The 14,616-nt window shown below is 35.2% G+C and overlaps 5 protein-coding genes across 5 annotated transcripts; 4 read left to right on the top strand and 1 right to left on the bottom strand.

Annotated features, from left to right (window-relative positions):
* The first annotated feature begins 94 nt into the window (after positions 1-94).
* LOC9305197 (auxin-responsive protein SAUR20) lies at positions 95-867 on the top strand. Its single transcript, XM_002869080.2, has one exon. It carries the CDS (start codon positions 377-379, stop codon positions 695-697), a length of 321 nt encoding a protein of 106 aa, XP_002869126.1. The 5' UTR covers positions 95-376; the 3' UTR covers positions 698-867.
* A 1,405-nt stretch (positions 868-2,272) lies between these two features.
* On the top strand, positions 2,273-3,117 carry LOC9305196 (auxin-responsive protein SAUR21). Its single transcript, XM_002869079.2, has one exon. The coding sequence runs from the start codon at positions 2,628-2,630 to the stop codon at positions 2,910-2,912; it is 285 nt and encodes a 94-aa protein (XP_002869125.1). The 5' UTR covers positions 2,273-2,627; the 3' UTR covers positions 2,913-3,117.
* A 1,654-nt stretch (positions 3,118-4,771) lies between these two features.
* LOC9303175 (auxin-induced protein 15A) lies at positions 4,772-5,336 on the top strand. Its single transcript, XM_002869078.2, has one exon. The coding sequence runs from the start codon at positions 4,851-4,853 to the stop codon at positions 5,166-5,168; it is 318 nt and encodes a 105-aa protein (XP_002869124.1). The 5' UTR covers positions 4,772-4,850; the 3' UTR covers positions 5,169-5,336.
* Positions 5,337-5,851: 515 nt separating this feature from the next.
* LOC9305195 (pentatricopeptide repeat-containing protein MRL1, chloroplastic) lies at positions 5,852-12,168 on the bottom strand. The gene is made up of 19 exons (XM_002867056.2): positions 11,839-12,168; positions 11,003-11,705; positions 10,704-10,929; positions 10,498-10,561; positions 10,252-10,396; positions 10,057-10,172; positions 9,683-9,811; positions 9,343-9,516; positions 9,105-9,269; positions 8,759-8,899; positions 8,401-8,500; positions 8,144-8,252; positions 7,963-8,054; positions 7,723-7,813; positions 7,269-7,500; positions 7,094-7,186; positions 6,764-6,812; positions 6,580-6,673; positions 5,852-6,475 (listed from the first exon to the last, which is right to left on the bottom strand). Exons 1-19 carry the CDS (start codon positions 12,166-12,168, stop codon positions 6,244-6,246), a joined length of 3,285 nt encoding a protein of 1,094 aa, XP_002867102.1. The 3' UTR covers positions 5,852-6,243.
* Positions 12,169-12,332: 164 nt separating this feature from the next.
* LOC9305194 (5'-methylthioadenosine/S-adenosylhomocysteine nucleosidase 2) lies at positions 12,333-14,358 on the top strand. Its single transcript, XM_021016385.1, has 8 exons — positions 12,333-12,543; positions 12,623-12,686; positions 12,816-12,907; positions 13,050-13,156; positions 13,264-13,338; positions 13,475-13,549; positions 13,686-13,778; positions 13,877-14,358. Exons 1-8 carry the CDS (start codon positions 12,483-12,485, stop codon positions 14,072-14,074), a joined length of 765 nt encoding a protein of 254 aa, XP_020872044.1. The 5' UTR covers positions 12,333-12,482; the 3' UTR covers positions 14,075-14,358.
* The last annotated feature ends 258 nt before the right edge of the window (positions 14,359-14,616 follow it).

Raw genomic sequence — 14,616 nt, 5'->3', positions numbered from 1 at the left:
CCTTATTTACCATTTCGAGGCTCTAATTAAATATGCATATACCCAAAACTTTTTATATTTGCAATCATGTAGAAACTTATATTATGTGCAATTTTTTCTTTCTTTTTTTTATATAGAGCTGATGAGCTAAGCCATGTGAGCCAGATGGATGACGGCATGGCCCAACAGCCCACAACTTTTGGGGTTTTTTTAGTAATCAAAATATCGCATCGTACTGTTTTTTTTAGCGTTGAAGTCTTTTCCTTATCTTGAAGTTACATACTTTAAGTTCACTACTACAAATAGAAACTTCTTCCCCTAGTTGTCTATCAAGTCATTTGCTTTTAAAAATTTTTTTACCTCCTCAAATTGATACGTTGCAAATATAAAGAAGAAGATGGGTTTAATGCGGTCGATGCTTCCAAATGCAAAGCAAATCTTCAAATCACAATCTATGAGAAACAAAAACGGATCATCATCATCATCCACAACAACTTCAGGGCTTGTTCCGAAAGGTCACGTAGCGGTTTACGTGGGAGAACAAATGGAGAAAAAGAGGTTTGTGGTTCCAATATCATACTTGAACCATCCTTTGTTCCGAGAATTTCTTAATCGCGCTGAGGAAGAGTGTGGATTTCATCACTCCATGGGTGGCTTGACGATACCTTGTAGAGAAGAGTCGTTTCTTCATCTCATTACTTCTCATCAGCTGCATTGAGGAACGCATGTAATAGTCTTAAGGGCTTTAATGAAGCAGTTTTTTGTTTCCTTTTCTAAGAGAAAAAGTATAGGAAAGTTACTTATGTGTGTATATGATGACACTTGTTCAGAGCTTAAGTTGTATTTTGAAATAAGATTTAAAAAGTTGAACTAATATTGATACTCAAACCGTTAAAAGCTTTTAACTTTTACAGTAAAAATGGGGAAACTTTAAATGCGGGTAGTTTACTATATTCCATTGAATCTATTTTATTAGATGTTTTAGCTAAAAACACAAATATTAAGAATAATAAATGTTTAAATTTATAAAAATTCAACTAATAAAAGAAATAAAAGAAAAACGTAAAACATCATATATATATTAAGACAAATGGAGTATTAGAAAACTACTGTAAATTTATTGATAATGCAACAACATTATCACAAACCAGTAATTAATAAAAGCATTAGATAATAAAAAGGGAAATTTGTCACATAAAGGGAAATCTCTATTATAAGTTTTCATTTGTTTTGTACTTTAAATACGCAGCTCCAAAAATATAGTATATCTCCAAAAAAAACATATAAGATTCTTTAAGGAACTTAAAGTATTTTAAAAGAATGGTGGATCACATGCTCTCTGAAGAAACTAAAATGGGTTGTTAGTGAATTAGTGATGAATAACAATAGTATGATCTATATTTTCTTCATATCAATAAATAATATTTATTAAAAATGATTGAAACAGTACTGCGCAATTTTATTATAGTGAAACTTGTCATAATAAATGATATAAATCATATCCAAATTATTGCAGATTTAGATTGTCAAATGTCAAGCTCATGTTACTCTCTTTTATTAGGAAGAGATAATTGTGATCATAATAATGGAAATGAAACACGTGACCGTTTTTCAATAACTGCAATTTCTTAGAATTACTGTAATTGCACTAATTTATAAATACATGCGAATAATAACAATCTTAATTAATTTCTCTGGATCAGACATTGGAATGAATATTTCAGGATCCAGTGACATTAGCTCAACTGCTTGATTTCATTTTATCAAGAAATTTTCATTTTGAACTTTCCACCGTAAGTAAATTCATACTGTACAAAAAAAAAATCATACAATTAACTTGATGTCATTGTAGAATCAATGATGATGATATGATATCGATTGAACTTTTGTTGTACGTTCCGGTGTTCTAACGGAGTCTGTTGAGTCCAAAATCTCATATTACTTAGCTTTAAGACCAACAACTTCTACCAATAAATGTTTTCTTGAACTTGATTCAACATTCTAAGAACCCAAAGAAACCATGCATGTTCAATGTTTCTCATTTTCATGACTCCAAGCTTAATAGTAAAGATTTAATAATATAAAGTTTGGTATAGTCAATTTTATTTAAGATACGAAAGGGTCCTCTTAAGTGGGCTATAGGGCAACACAAATAGACTAAAAAGCCACCATTTTCAAGAGCCAACAATAGACTTGTCAAAATGTCTATTTTCATCAATAAGGACACTTGTTTCTGTTGTCTATTCATGAAAACCAATAGGGCCAAATTTGTTTCATGTAATGGCCAGAGATTTTAATAAGTGACAGAGAGAACATGTGAGTTCTGTAACACTGGTGGGTCCCTATCTGATTATATTCATTCTTAAGTCATCCAGAAATCAGAATCAGCTTGCTGCTTTTTCTAGGTAAACCCTAGTTTTTTAAAAAAGTAAACCATGTGAAACTCTGCAAACTCCTAATATTTAAATCCAATAAAATCTGTTGTATCATTAAAACATAATTTCGAAATTTGATTCCTTACCTATAAAGAACTCTATATATAACAACATCAACTGAAACACAACTCCACCAAAAGGCATCAATCTTTCTCTGATTTCATAAAACAGAGTATCCTTGTAGATTATTTATAAAACTTCTTGCTTTTAAAGATGGCGATTAGATTGTCGCGTGTTATCAACTCTAAACAGTCCCAAAAACAGCAATCTCGAGTCCCAAAAGGACATGTTGCGGTTTATGTAGGAGAAGAGATGGAGAACAAGAAGAGGTTCGTGGTTCCGATTTCGTATTTGAACCACCCTTCGTTTCAAGGTTTGCTTAGTCGAGCAGAGGAAGAGTTTGGTTTCAATCATCCAATTGGTGGATTAACGATTCCATGCAGAGAAGAAACATTTGTTGGTCTCTTGAATTCTTATGGTTGTATTGTTTCAACTTGAGTCTTGAGACACGTTTTTTGGGGAAGCCCCAAGTTTTTTTCTTTCTATAGAATTACTTTTTTTTTGGTTGTTCCCTTTGTTTATTTCTGCAAAGGAGAACATATTGAATCAACATGTAAATATGTATTTCCAGAAAACTTTGATGAAAAAACATTTTCATGTTTTCGAAGATTTATATATAAAATCATCGGAATATTCATAGCTTGATTGATGATTTGTACGAAGAATCTATAATTACATGCTTTCCGATAATTGATTGTAAAGTAGACTCGGGTTTAAACCTGACCTAATCCCTCTGTCATGAGACGATCATCCATTACATGCCCATTTATATATAGAAATTCTTTATCAAAAATTTAATTGTCATGACTTATGACTTAATCAAATTGTATAAACGCATTAACTACTCTACTCATTGCACATTAATTATAGAAGTAAACCCATAGACCGACCATCATAATTATATTATTGGAATACTAGGGACGAACCTAAACAAAACCAATATTTTTATTAAAAAAAAACTCACCATTTTTATAGATTAAGGGTCAAAACCTATTTTTAAAACAAAATAGCATAAAGCTTATGAACCAATTGAACTGGCCATGTTCTGGACAAATGATAAGTATCTTTTTCATAAGCTTCCTTTTTTTGTCTTTGCTGATTGTGATGTATTAACTTCTGTATCATATCAATTTCATAATATAGAGGTATGTGATTTGCAAATATTAGTAGTTTGAGTGTACATGGTAGATATGATCATGGCAGTTACATATCGTGCATTAAAAAGACGTTAAAGAGAATGACATTCCAACTAAAAGATCACAACAGCCCTTAGAACATCTCAAAGATTTACAAGATATGGATCGAATCAGAGACAACAGCAATGTCATACTTCACGATGGACTCTTTTATGATTCTAAAGAGAGAGTGTTTATTCTACATCTAAGTAATCAGGATAATTTCCAAATAGCAATATATAAGAAAATCTATCTAAATAACCATACATGTTCCGATGTTCAACTCGAAGAGGCATCCATGCTACAAAACCATAGTAACTTGACTAACTTCCATTAAATAAAATACATACACTAAAAAGTGTCTATGTAGACACAAAGAAATTGTCATTATTTTCAAAGAATTTTAAATTTTACTGAACTTTTGTTTTAGCGATGCGCTATCCAAAGATAACAAATGTGGAGTTCTGCAACTAGAAAATTAAGAATAATTTCCAAGAAGCATCCATGTGATAGAGACTGAAATTGGGTGATAGATACGACTCAACAAATCAAAGATCAAAAATCTCAATAAATTGAAGATATTTGCGGCTGTAATGATTTGCTACTCAGAAGATTCGCATCGATCAGATGAATTCCAATCCAATGATTAACCATATTGAGCATTTATTCTGTATTTAAATTGGAAATATAAGATTGGTTACATGTATCCTGAATTTTTGCTTCTGTACATTGCAAATTCCATCCAATGTGCCAAGTTGCTCTCTCTTCTTTCTACGTTCTTTGTCCACTTGTATTATTATCTTTTCAAAGCACATACTTTCATGTTGAAGATAAAAAAATGAGTCAGAACTTTTCTTAGAAGATTTAGTTTAATATTCAAAAAATAGTATTATAATGATACCTTGATTTTTCAACTTAGTTTTACTGATTTTTATAATAGTATGAACAGAGAACTTTTTGTTGGAGACCTTTGATGGATGAGTTAAGCCATGTGAGAAGATATATAAGTCAAACAACTTACAAGAGAAAATAAAAATAAAAAATAAAACCCATTAAATGGCCTTAAATCATTGGAAAGCTATGAATACGTATTTTAACAAATTCCCATTATTATAAATAGAGGCAATCGTCACCACCTTTTCTCATCTCAAACATTGTGGTGTAAAAAAGAAAAAAACTTCCATTGAAAGCAAAAAGAAAGATGGGTCTAAGCCGTTTTGCAATTTCAAATGCAACAAAGCAGATATTGAAGCTAAACTCATTGGCAAACAGAAACCGAACATCATCATCATCATCGGATCATGTCCCTAAAGGACACGTAGCAGTTTACGTAGGAGAACAGATTGAGGTGGAGAAGAAGAGATTCGTGGTTCCAATATCGTTTCTGAATCATCCTTCCTTCAAAGAGTTTCTTAGTCGAGCAGAGGAAGAGTTTGGATTCAATCATCCAATGGGAGGCTTGACCATTCCTTGTAGAGAAGAAGTTTTTCTTGATCTCATCGCTTCTCGGTTACATTAATAAGAAAAGTTGGAAGGTTTTTAGGAGAATTATATTGTATTTATAGATATCTTGAGGATTCGTTTTCTTGAGATTGAGAATGTATCTTTTCATCAATTTTCATTCCATGTATATTTTTTTTTAATCATGGAGAATCAGAAGATGAATTGATATATTTCTGAGTCTTAACTAATGGCATTTGAATATTACTTCACAATATATATATATATATATATATATATATATATATATATATATATATATAGATGATTTGTTTTTTCTTCATTATATTTAAATAAATGTACGTAAAGAAATTTGTGCGAGCATTCAAACCAAACAAGATTACTTTATAAGTTTAAATCTTATGTCAAAAAGTTGGTATAACGTTAACGTTAATTTTATAAGTTTAACATAGAATTAAAAATTAGACGAATTAATGCTGAATCCAAGGAAATCGCCTAAAATATTAAGAAAAACTACTTCTGTGCTTCTGTAAACTATAAATTCTCAGATTCTGCCCTCTGCTCTCGTGAATCCTGAAGCAATAGAATAGTTATAATTTTTCCTCTACGCAAATTGCTTATATCATCTATAATAATAATTGGACCTGAATTATCATGTGGTCACGTCATAACTTTCACATGCTCGTTCTTTTCTTTCACAATAAAATCCGCACATAGGAATTCGGAAATGTCATAACAAGGTTTAGTCCAACAACTCTTGAAATGCAATATCACGAGCTCTGATATTGGTTTATGTATTTTCCTGATTACATTACAAGAATCATTTACTAGTATATATTATTTCCATGCGAAAACGAATAAATACAAGGTTTTTTTTTGTAGATATACAGACCAACTGCTTTACCATGCAATTAACTTGCTGTCATTATGCAACATCCTCATGCAAGAACTCTAAGCTTATGCAGAAGAGTAATGAAGCAAACTTTGAATCTTCACCTTCTGCTGCGACGCCGGAGGAATGCTGTGATGTTGACATTTACTGATAGTATATGAAGTTCCGTGGAACTAATCCTTCAAAAAAAAAAAAACTCTCGGAGGTTAAGGATCAAAATGAGAGACGCCTTCTCAGTTTCTCACTCAAGTGACAGGTTCCCTAGTCGAATGCTGCGTTGCTGACGACTGATTTGGTTTCCTAATGGTACTTGCGATGACCTCAAATCCCCTGGTTTCCCACCAGAGAAAGGTGAATCCAGCTTTGGTTGAAACCAGTTCTTCAAAGAAACACCATTGATTCTTAATCTTGAATCCTTTCTATGATATGGTATATCTAACCTTCTCAACAATGCACCAATTTCCTGTCCGACCCTGTCAGCAAAAGGGACGATCTTAGAATCATATGACTCAGAATATACGAGTTAACAATAAACATCAACACTGCATACTAAAAAATGAGGATGCTCTTAATTCACCTTCCTGTAAGGTCAATTGTCTTCTCTCCTTCAGGAGTCCTAATTTCCTTCTCTTCCATGGAAATGATCAAATTAATGTGAGGTATCTTCGCACCTAAAACATATAAGGGCTTCAAAGTCAAGATAAGATCGTCCAAGTAAACTTATCTTACTTTGAAAAGTAATGGAAAACAGGTTATCTTACCAGCTGCAAGGCGATGCTTAAGACCTTTAAAGATGGTTAAGAGGTATACCTGTCAAATTATTCAGGACATAGTTAGATAAGTGAGAATCCCAAAACTGCTAAAACAGAGAAATATTGATATATGATTTTTTTTTTTTTTTTTTCAAATACTGTTGGATGTAACTTTTAAACAATTCATGATCACTGAAAATTTGAAGCAAATATCATGAAGGAAGAAAAAGGAGGGGCCAGAAAGAAAGAGATCCTCGGTCAGGAACTTTTAGAATCTAACAACCAGAAGATGATCTTGTAAAGACATGTAAATGTTATTCCACCAAAAAAGGTATTTACCTCAGCAACGTTTTTCGGCAATTCTGTTGTGTCAAAAAATAGTGGAATTTTATTGAAGGACACAGAAGGAAGAACTCCAAGAGAAGTAGCCTCCTGCATAATCATGAAACATATAAACTCTGTACATGTAATGAGACCCAGAAGAATCTATATCTAAATGAAGCTACCAACATACCTCAAGTAGTGAAAATGCACGAGGATCATACTCTCCAAATCCATCGACTAGTGGGAATATGTTATGTTGTTTTTGTGAAGAAATGTTTATGCTTAAATTCGAAATCAGCCTATCCCGCAAAGCAGCATCATGTGGAAGTTGCAAGCACCCCAAAACTTGTGAAACTACTTCTGTAGTAGGAACTGTTCCACCTGAAATTGTCTCGCGGTAAACCATTAAGGCCATTGATGTCCTGGAAAGAAAGAGAAATTTATCAATATTAACCTGGAACTGGTTTCTGGTTTAAGTCTTTATTGAAGAAGAAACACAACTATTAGATCAAAATCCAACAAATTTACTGAAACTTCACTCAAGATTGCTTCAACTGGGAAGCATCACAAGATTTTCTTGACCTCTTCCAACATTAAGAAGAAGAGTGCCAGACTTAATACTTGAAAGAGGAAGCTATACTGACCATTTATTTTCAATTTGAGGTCGCCCTGATTTGAAGGACACAACAGGTTCACCACCAGCGCAAGCTTTCTCAAACCTTCGCTTGCACAGGCCTTTACAAAACAAAACAAAAATGAAGCAGAAGTGCTCCATTAAAACAAACACTTTCATATCTGACTGCATCAGGATGGACACAGATACATCTAAAGATATACTGAGCCTCAAGAATGAGGAAAGAAATGAATACAAAATACAAGCTTACTGGTTATGCATCTACACATGATGAAGTTTGGTGATATTCCATCTTCTTTTGCTTGAGAAAGGAGCTTGAAACTTACCTCAAAGTCATCCTTTCTACACAGGGAAAAGTCAGAAGATTAATTAACTCTCAAATCTTCATATTGATCAAACGGGCCTAAATTATTCAACTTAAAAGAAGATACCTTTCACTTGCCAGCATGAGCATTGAGTAAGTAATAGTATTTGGTTTTAACCCTAAAGTCTTTATCTCATCGAGATATTCCATAGCCTTGGGCAGTTGATTACCTTCACCTGTTGATAATCTAAGGAGTCATACCAGTAATGATATTTTGTATGGATGCTGCAAGTGTAGTACTACCATAACACATTTTCTTTTCTATCTTATACTTTGTTTTAGGGGAAAAGATTAAGATAGCATTGTATGAGGTTGAGGTCTTACACAAAGCAGTTATAAGGGCATTCATTGTTGAAATTGTTGGTCTAAGTTTGATTAACTTGATTTTTTCATAGAGCTCCAGTGCTTTCTTCCAATCCTTCGCCTAAGTAAAAAAGCAAAACAAAAATATTATCAGTATTTTTCTGCATATAAGTTTAATCCAAGAAAGTCAATGCAATCACACCATTCCAAAAATCGCTAGGGATTCCTAAGGTAATGTAAACTACATCTCACCAAAGTTTACCAAAGTTCTGTTTCTCCTCTATCCACAACGTGCATTTTAAAGATTTGACGTAGACAGCTTAAAACTTATAAGTAAGTAATATTGAAAACTCTTGCTACAGCAATAGAAGGCACATACGTTACAACAAGCTCCCATCAGTGAGCTATATGATACAGTTCCAAGACGTATTCCTTGAGATTTTGCATCCTGAAGAATACCAAAAGCCTCGTCTAACATTTTTGCATGTCCTGCAACATCAATCAATGCACTGAAAAACACCTGCAGAAGATCAAAACCAAGATTACACAAATATGTATGTATAAATTCTTGTAATTAAACACTTGCATGTTTCATGAGTTTTAGCATGTGTGTCTTATTTTAACTCAAAAATGAATTTGTTGGAACTAGTATGCATAGAGTTAATGACTCGTTCATGCCTTATAAAGATCTGCAACTTTGAGCATGATATAAAGTACAGACATACCTCATCAGGGGTCACGTCTTTTTCTTTCATGTCCTTGTATATGCTACATGCAAAATCCCAGTCTCCAGACTTGCTGCAACTATTCACAGCAATGGTATACACTTCTGGAGTACCCCTGATTCCATATTTATGGATCATCTGGTAAACTTCTTTTGCCCGTTCGACCTGCAATAAGCTTATTCTCAACCAGATGGAAAGAGAAAAAACAGAAAAAGTAACAGGAGAAAAAGCCACACACCTGACCAGCATTACAGCACGCTTTCATCAATGCACCGATGGTGATATGATCAGGGTCTATAGGGTGCGTCTCAGCCTTCATTTCAGCTAACACATCAAAAGCACGGTCGACAGCTCCTGATTGACCACATGCAGAGATGAGGGCATTGAATACAACCCGGTCTGGCTTAACATTCTACTGCATCGAACATGTCATCAGTGTAATAATAGACTTGAGATTCCAAAGGAGAAATGAACATATGACCAGGATTAAAAAACAATTCTGTAGCCATGAAGAGAGAGGATATTTTTTGAAATCTCGACACATGATAGGAGGGCATCCAAACTTGTGGCATGCTTACCTTAGACCTTAAAATTCCATAAGCACCAAATGCCTTAGCTACTTGTCCAGCTCTAGCACAGCCATCAATAAGTGCACCGAATGTGTGAAGATTGGCTTCCACTCCAGAATTTGACATCTGATGGAACACCTGACAATATAACCACACAGAGAGACAGAGAGTAAGAGCTATGGGGCTTGATTAGACAACAATAACATTTTCTCTGTTGGGAGACCAAGAATAACATACTGAACAATTCCGACAAGCATTAGACTAGTATCAATGATTTTCCCCAGAAATCTATCATGCTTCATGATTTTAACAGAGATACAAAGAACCAGCCAAATATGTATCTTTGTCCAAAATAACTTTCAGACACAGGAAGGTTTCTATACCTCGAACATTGCATCAACTTTTCCACTTTTAGCACAACTTGATATTAAAGTTGTGTAAAGTTTGCAATCAGCAGTCATACCACTCTCTTGTACCAGACGCAAAACTCCCCGAGCTCCTACGTAAGTAACAATTCAGCATCTAGGAGAATGAAAAATTAACAAGACCATTGATTTAATACTGGAAAAAAGTATCACCTTCTATGTCCTGGGAGCTTGCGCAGACAGACATTAACATATTGAATGTGCTCATGGTTGGATTTAGAATCAACTTGGTAAAGCGAAATGCTTCCTTGACGGCCCTTTGCTTCTTGCAGGTTTTAAAGAAACTCGCATGATAAATCTGATGTGAAGAAATAGACAAAAAAATAAGAATCAGTGACAAATTTCCACTGGAAGCAATACTAAAGGTTTCATCCATATTGCTCAGGATAATAGCCGTACCTTATCCATGTCCAATAGATCCCTTTGGTCCAAATCTTCGAGCAAGCTTATGCAATCCTTTATCCTGTTATACATTAATATTACACTCTCAAAGTTAAACAATCTAGTAACTTTTCATTGGTACTAAAACATCGCAAAAAAGAATTAGCGGTGACAGAAGAGGTAGAAAATGACAGCCAAGATTCAAACCAGAGAATACTTATTACCTTCCATCTCTAAGTAAACGGTTGTAAGCATCATTACTTTCTGGAGAACGTCCATTACTATTATGTAGCTCAAAGTTTCGAGCATGGAACTGAGGCATGCTTTCATCAGTTTGGTGACCCACATGCGTCCCATCATTTGGAAATTTCCAGTCTTCTTTAACGTCTTTCCTAATGTGGGGTACACCGCCGTTACCGTATGCCACAAGTTTTTCTTCTTGAACATCAGCTGAAACGGAAACTAACTTTAAGGAATAATTGTAATGGATTGGCACTGCAAGCTTCTTAGATAGGAAACATACCAGTCGCCTGACCAGAACTATGTCCTGGGAACTGAGTATCAATTACTCCATTGTTCTTGTGGTCCAGCAATAAACTATTAGTTGCAGAAGTAACAGTAGGAGAGACTGCTTTAAGACTTGGTAACCTTGAAGACTTGGCTGATGAATGATTAGACCCATAAAAAGTGTGAATCTCTTCTCTCTTACTCTCCGCAAAGACGCTGTACTCGAGAGGCTTCTGGAGCAAACCATTGTACTCATACTCTAGAGCATGTGTATCATCTACCACCGGTGGAGAAGCAATCGAATGAATTCCCACCACTGCCTGTGAAAAATCATGCTCCAAACACTTGTGATCTTCGCTATTTTCAACTTGTGTTTTAACTCCAAAGGTAGCTGATTCCAAAGCAACAGACCCATTAACAATAGAAGATGAAAGGGATTCATCTATTAAAGTATGTTCTTTGGCAACTGTGCTGACATTGGCAACAGCAAACTGAGACTCCTCAGCTGAAAATGAATCATACTCTATCACAGCAATTTCCTGGATTTGATGAGTCTCCTCTTCCTCCAAAAGAGTCACACTTTGTTCCTCCATCTTTCTAAAACCTCCATTTATTTCCACAGGATTGCCTTCATAAACATCTCCATCTAAATGTTGACTTTCTCGCCGATTCTCAGTACTGATTTTTCCGCCACGAATCGTTCCAGTAGATGCTGCAACCTGAAAAGCTTAGCTAGTCAGAATCAGTATCCTTATCGAATATTATAAAAAGTCAGCAACTTTATGCACTCTAATGAAACAAAACCTAAAATAGGCTAAAAAGAAGCAAAGTAGCTCAGAAATTTCCAATTACCACATCGGAAGTTTTCCGCTTCCTGAAAGTATTTTGGCAGTAAGCGAAAGCAATGGCGGAAAAGGCAGTGACAGCCACAATAACAAGAATCAAACCAGAATCGAGAGAAGCTCTAACGACTAAACGAGGCGATCGAATTGAAGAGCGACGAGAATTGCGTTTCCCGGCGCGAGTACGAAGATGAGGAGAAGGACGTCGGAGACTATGACAACAACCGAGAAAATCACGGCGGAGAGTAGAAGCCGGAAGAATCACCGGAGAGTAAGAAGTCAAGGTGAGATACTTAGAAGATCTGGTGGTGGAGATGAAGGTGGTGGAGGTAACCTCCATTGGAGAGGCTTAGAGAGAAAACGATTTGAGGATAAAGCTTTTAGACAACAAGTGAGGATATGAAATAACCAACGACTCTCTTTCGGATTGCTTACGTGGCATAAACGGCCGTCAAGTCGTCAACGTTTTTATTTCCAATTTTTTATTTTATTCTTATACAATAACAAAATAATGTTTTTTTTTTTTGGGCCTGGGTCTGGGTCCGGATAAGATTCGGGTTGGAGCCGGGTTTTTTAATCTGCGTTCCAATTTCCGGGGGAAATTTAGAAATTTGATCTTGACGAATCGCCGGCGACGGATTCTCAGACGCTGCAATGGAAGGTCTTATGGGTCAGGTAGAGAAACGGCAGATTTCTACCGTCGTCTTCATCGTCGGTACAATTTGTTTTTTTCTCCTTCTCTTTACTATTTCTTGTGATTTTTTCTTTCTTTCTAATGACTTGAGTATTCGCAGCTATGCAAAAAGAAGCTCAGCCTCTGATCAACAGATTACGGCTCGTTAAAGAAGTTAATACGCCGTGAGTTCTTTTACCTCTTTCACTTTTTAATTTGATTCGATATCAAATGTGATATAGCTTTAAAACCAAAAAACAAAAGAAAAAAGGTGATAGCTTTCTTGTTACTGTTTGGAAAACTGAATTTTGTAGGTTTCCAAAAGAGGTGACTTGGGTTCTGTTTAAGGGAATATATAAAGACTTGAACATCAATATAGTCTGTCCAGGAAAAGATTCAACTCTTGGTATGTATATCCATGTGGTTGTGTTATTGTAAGTGAGTCAGTGTTTCAGGATGTTATCTCTAAATGTCATTGTTACTGATTTTGAATGTCTGAGTTTGTATCTTTTTCTATTTCTTGTTATATGGGTCAATTCTTTTTTCAGGGGTCGAGAGTGTTGGCACGGTTCCTGCATCCCTCGTGACTTATGCTTCCATTCAAGCAATTCAACCCGACTTAATCATTAATGCGGGAACCGCTGGTGGGTTTAAGGTATCGACATTACAAATTGACTTCTCTACATAGTCGTCTCATGCCACTTATGTGTCAGAAAGAATGAAGTGAACAGCCCTCCTTGTTTTTTTAAATGGTCCTTTCAGGCCAAAGGAGCATGTATTAGCGATGTTTATGTTGTCTCCACTGTTGCTTTCCATGACAGAAGAATACCCGTTCCTGTAAGTGCTCTTTTATATCGTTCATGTATCAGTATGAGTTGCAAAGTAAAGCTGATGTTCTTGAGTAATTTACTTCTTGCATTCTCATTCCAAATATTTTTGCTTTTTCCTAAAACTTTCTCTCTACTTTCTGCAGGTCCTTGATCTATACGGTGTTGGTATGCGGAAAGCATTCCCCACACCCAACCTTATAAAGGAGCTGAGCCTAAAGGTGTATACTTTATTAGTTGCTCTGAGTTCACCATTTGATCCTCTCTCATGCATATTTTTGATTATTTCTTGATCTGTTATGCATATATACAAGTGCCATAAGTGGTAGATTTATGATTTGGTTGTGATGTTCCCAGGTAGGAAGATTATCCACTGGCGATTCAATGGATATGTCTCCACATGACGAAGAATCCATCACAGCAAATGATGCTACAGTTAAAGATATGGAGGTAAACAATCCATAAGTTTCATGTGTTTATGAACGTGGCTCCAATCTATGTGTTTGTCTTTGTTTCTTTCTGCTTATTCTTGAATCTTGGCATTTCAGGGAGCAGCAGTGGCCTATGTGGCTGATATCTTTAAGGTGCCTACGATTCTAATAAAAGGTGTGACTGATATTGTGGATGGCAATAGACCAACTTCTGAAGAATTTTTGGAGAACTTAGCTGCAGTCACTGCCAAACTTGATGAGTCACTTACCAAAGTGATTGAATTCATCAGTGGGAAGTGTCTCTCAGACCTCTGACAAGTCATGCATATTAACCATGTAGCTTTCCTCTAATCAAAACCGTAAGTTCCGTCGATAAGGTTCACTTATGTGCATTGGGGAAAGAAAGGATATAAAGATTCAAGCAAAGGGCATAGGTAGGGAATAGGTTTGAGCATAAATTTCAACTCTTCACCTTTCCTCATTTGTTCTTCTATTTTTTGCTGTCTTTCTTATGATGATCCATCATACATGTAGAAACTCACCAAATTTTAATACCCAACAACAGAATCCGAAATTTTTTATCCATTTCAATTGATTGACATGGACATTTCTAACCATGGGGCTGATAATGGTGTTCTTTGTTAACCATGCTTCAAATAGCAAGAAGCTTTAGTTAGTTTCTTTTTCATTATTTTTTAAGTGTGAAAATGTACAAAACGACCATAACTAGGCCCAAAGACTATGTATCAAAAGAAAATTCTCAAAGAATTGGAGTTGGGTTATAGAAAGAGCCAATGCGATAAACATGTTGCTCCTGAATCTCACACCTAATCTTCACCAAATATCAACTAGACAGA

This window comes from Arabidopsis lyrata (genome assembly GCF_000004255.2).
Source record: "Arabidopsis lyrata subsp. lyrata unplaced genomic scaffold ARALYscaffold_7, whole genome shotgun sequence".
Lineage (NCBI taxonomy): Eukaryota > Viridiplantae > Streptophyta > Magnoliopsida > Brassicales > Brassicaceae > Arabidopsis > Arabidopsis lyrata.
This window is presented reverse-complemented; position numbering and strand designations above follow the sequence as displayed.

What these genes read in the sequence shown, in the direction of transcription:
- LOC9305197 (XM_002869080.2), top strand. Translation starts at nt 377, where the DNA reads ATGGGTTTAATGCGGTCGATGCTTCCAAATGCAAAGCAAATCTTCAAA.
- LOC9305196 (XM_002869079.2), top strand. Translation starts at nt 2,628, where the DNA reads ATGGCGATTAGATTGTCGCGTGTTATCAACTCTAAACAGTCCCAAAAA.
- LOC9303175 (XM_002869078.2), top strand. Translation starts at nt 4,851, where the DNA reads ATGGGTCTAAGCCGTTTTGCAATTTCAAATGCAACAAAGCAGATATTG.
- LOC9305195 (XM_002867056.2), bottom strand. Translation starts at nt 12,168, where the DNA reads ATGGAGGTTACCTCCACCACCTTCATCTCCACCACCAGATCTTCTAAG. An exon ending in AAGTTGATGCAATGTTCGAG is followed by an intron (nt 9,812 to 10,056) that starts GTATAGAAACCT and finishes TTATATTGTCAG; the next exon opens with GTGTTCCATCAGATGTCAAA. An exon ending in CTCATGCTGGCAAGTGAAAG is followed by an intron (nt 8,055 to 8,143) that starts GTATCTTCTTTT and finishes TTCCCTGTGTAG; the next exon opens with AAAGGATGACTTTGAGGTAA.
- LOC9305194 (XM_021016385.1), top strand. Translation starts at nt 12,483, where the DNA reads ATGGAAGGTCTTATGGGTCAGGTAGAGAAACGGCAGATTTCTACCGTC. An exon ending in AGGAAAAGATTCAACTCTTG is followed by an intron (nt 12,908 to 13,049) that starts GTATGTATATCC and finishes TTCTTTTTTCAG; the next exon opens with GGGTCGAGAGTGTTGGCACG. An exon ending in ACAGAAGAATACCCGTTCCT is followed by an intron (nt 13,339 to 13,474) that starts GTAAGTGCTCTT and finishes TACTTTCTGCAG; the next exon opens with GTCCTTGATCTATACGGTGT.